The sequence below is a fragment of the Nelumbo lutea genome, chromosome 1, assembly GCF_056320005.1.
Source record: "Nelumbo lutea isolate HS-2025 chromosome 1, American lotus-T2T, whole genome shotgun sequence".
Taxonomy (NCBI): Eukaryota; Viridiplantae; Streptophyta; class Magnoliopsida; order Proteales; family Nelumbonaceae; genus Nelumbo; species Nelumbo lutea.
Genome location: NC_142684.1, coordinates 220722233 through 220724714, shown reverse-complemented (window position 1 = coordinate 220724714; position 2482 = coordinate 220722233). Strand labels below are relative to the sequence as shown.

Genomic DNA, 2482 nt, shown 5'->3' with positions numbered 1-2482 from the left:
AGTATATATCTACCACCATCGTTAGTCGTTACGACAACGGCCCACGTGCTCACGGGCTTGTAAACCTGGAGACATTTGACAACGCAAAGCCCAAACAGGTTCAGTATTGAATGAATGAAAGAAATGATAAATTAAAGAAAACTTTCAAGATTCCATAAATTCAAGACTTCTTTTTTCCTTCGGGATTCATCACCTCAGCCTCTCTACTCTCTATATAAATCGATACTCCCCCTTTCTCCTTTTCTTAGCGTTGGAATAGGGGATTACAGAGATAAGATACAAAACAAAAGGAAGAATTTAATAAGGTATAAGAGAGAGAGTAAGAGGGGTTCCCTGTAAAGCTAGTAGTGGTGCTGCATGTGCTGTGCTTTGGAATCACATTGCTACTTTACCAGACATATTATTATAATTATTATTATCATTATTAGCATTTAGCAAGATCGTTCATAAGTCACCATTAATTCTCATTTGTGTAGAAAAAATAAAAAAGAGGCACTTCTTTTGGATCTTAATTTCTTTCTTGATCATCTCCGTTCTTCTTCTCTTTTGTCGACATAATTGGACGGCGACGGCGATTATTTGTTGGTGGTGAATCGGTGATCCACAGAGGCAATGGGTGAAGAGACTAAGAAGGTAACGTGTGGTTCCTGCATGCTAGCTAGCTACATTAATTTCCCCTTGTTATTGTTCTTAATTGTGTGCCCGTGAGTGTTTAATTGTATGGGGATTCTGCTGCTTCTTCTAATGGAGCAGGAAGAAGCCAAGGTAGAGGAGAAAAAGGAAGAGAAGGCAGAGGAGAAAAAGGAAGAGAAGGCAGAGGAGAAAAAAGAAGAAAAGGTAGAAGAGAAAAAAGAAGATAAGACAGAGGAGAAAAAAGAAGAAAAGGCGGAGGAGAAGAAAAATGAAAATGCGGAAGAAAAGAAAGAGGAGCCCAAGCCACCCGAGCCTGTAATTTTGTTCGTAGACTTGCATTGTGTAGGATGTGCAAAGAAGATAGAGAGATCCATCATGAAATTCAGAGGTCTCCGTCTTATTCTGCCTCTTCATTCATTCACGCCCAAATAGGTGTAATTAATTAATATAACTTGATCGATGGACGACGTACATTTTCGTTTTGTTAATTAATTTGTTATGATTGACACTGATCACAGGAGTTGAAGAGGTTGTTATGGACATGGCACAGAATCAAGTAACCATAAAAGGGATAGTGCAGCCTCAAGCTATATGCATGAGAATACAGAAGAAGACCAAGAGAAGAGCCAAGATCCTCTCTCCATTACCTGCAGCCGAGGGAGATGCCTTGCCAGAAGTTGTCACTTCACAGGTCTTATTATAGCTAGGTTCCATTACTTTAATTTCAATATCAATTTTATGTAGGAGGTTAATTTCTCTCTTTTTCTCTCTACCGATCGATCTCTCCCTTCCAGGCTAGTGGATTGACCACTGTGGAACTGAATGTGAACATGCATTGTGAAGCTTGCGCTCAACAACTCAAAAGAAAGATACTCAAAATGAGAGGTATATAACTATATAACTAGCTACCTAGTGACTCTCTCTCTCTCTCTCTCTCTACCCATGCATTTCAGAAAGGGTGTTTTCCTTAGTCGCCTCATTCTGACCAACTGTACTCTTTACTGGTCGAACTCTTATTATTTGGTCCCATAATCACATCAGCACCCTTCGAAGAAGAGAAAAGAAGAAGTTTATAAACAAGTGATGCTCTCTGCTGCTTAATAGTCCAAGTCCAATATATATTTTAATTACAATGTCCAATTTAGTTGTAATTGTAAAACTAATTAAATCTAGTCATTACTTGAAAGAATTATCGGAATTGAAGTTTAAGCTTCAATCGATGACTACATCGCACAGGGGTGCAAACAGCTGAGACAGAGATGAGTACAGGAAAGGTGATGGTGACCGGTACCATGGACGCTGGACGGCTCGTCGATTATGTATACAGGAGAACTAGAAAGCAAGCACGTATCGTCCCGCAGCCCGAACCTGTTGCCGAGAAGAATGAGGAAGGAGAAAAACCAGCAGAAGAAGCAGCAAAACCCGAAGAGAAGAAGGAAGAAAATGCTGAGAAGAAGGACGATAATGCAGAGAAAAAGGAAGAAGATAAAGCACCGGCGGAACAAGAAAACAAGGGCGAAAATAATAGCGGTGACAACAACGAGAATAATGCCAAAGAAGCCAAGGAAGGTGATGAAAACAAGGAAGAGAAGAACAACGGCAGCAACAACAACGAGGAGGAAATAATGAAGCGAATGATGTATTACTATCCCCCACTTTACGTCATCGAACGGGTCCCACCTCCCCAACTTTTCAGTGATGAGAATCCAAACGCATGTTGCATCACATGATCAGAATCCGTTTTCAAAGGATTATAGTATAATAAATATGATATGGAAGGGTTAATGTATAATCAAGTTTAATTAATTCAGACGAGGTTAATAAATGATATTATCATGTGATCTTTTAA

The 2482-nt window shown here is 39.6% G+C and overlaps 1 protein-coding gene across 2 annotated transcripts; it reads left to right on the top strand.

Moving 5' to 3' along the window:
* Positions 1–348: 348 nt before the first annotated feature.
* On the top strand, positions 349–2482 carry LOC148881167 (Heavy metal transport/detoxification superfamily protein). Of its 2 annotated transcripts, XM_088963457.1 has the most exons (5): positions 349–633; positions 754–1021; positions 1152–1324; positions 1428–1518; positions 1870–2482. In XM_088963457.1, the coding sequence occupies exons 1-5, from the start codon at positions 613–615 to the stop codon at positions 2361–2363; spliced, it is 1047 nt and encodes a 348-aa protein (XP_088819583.1). In that variant the 5' UTR covers positions 349–612; the 3' UTR covers positions 2364–2482. The 2 variants fall into 2 exon arrangements, with proteins under 2 accessions (XP_088819583.1, XP_088819584.1); XM_088963458.1 differs by lacking the exon at positions 754–1021.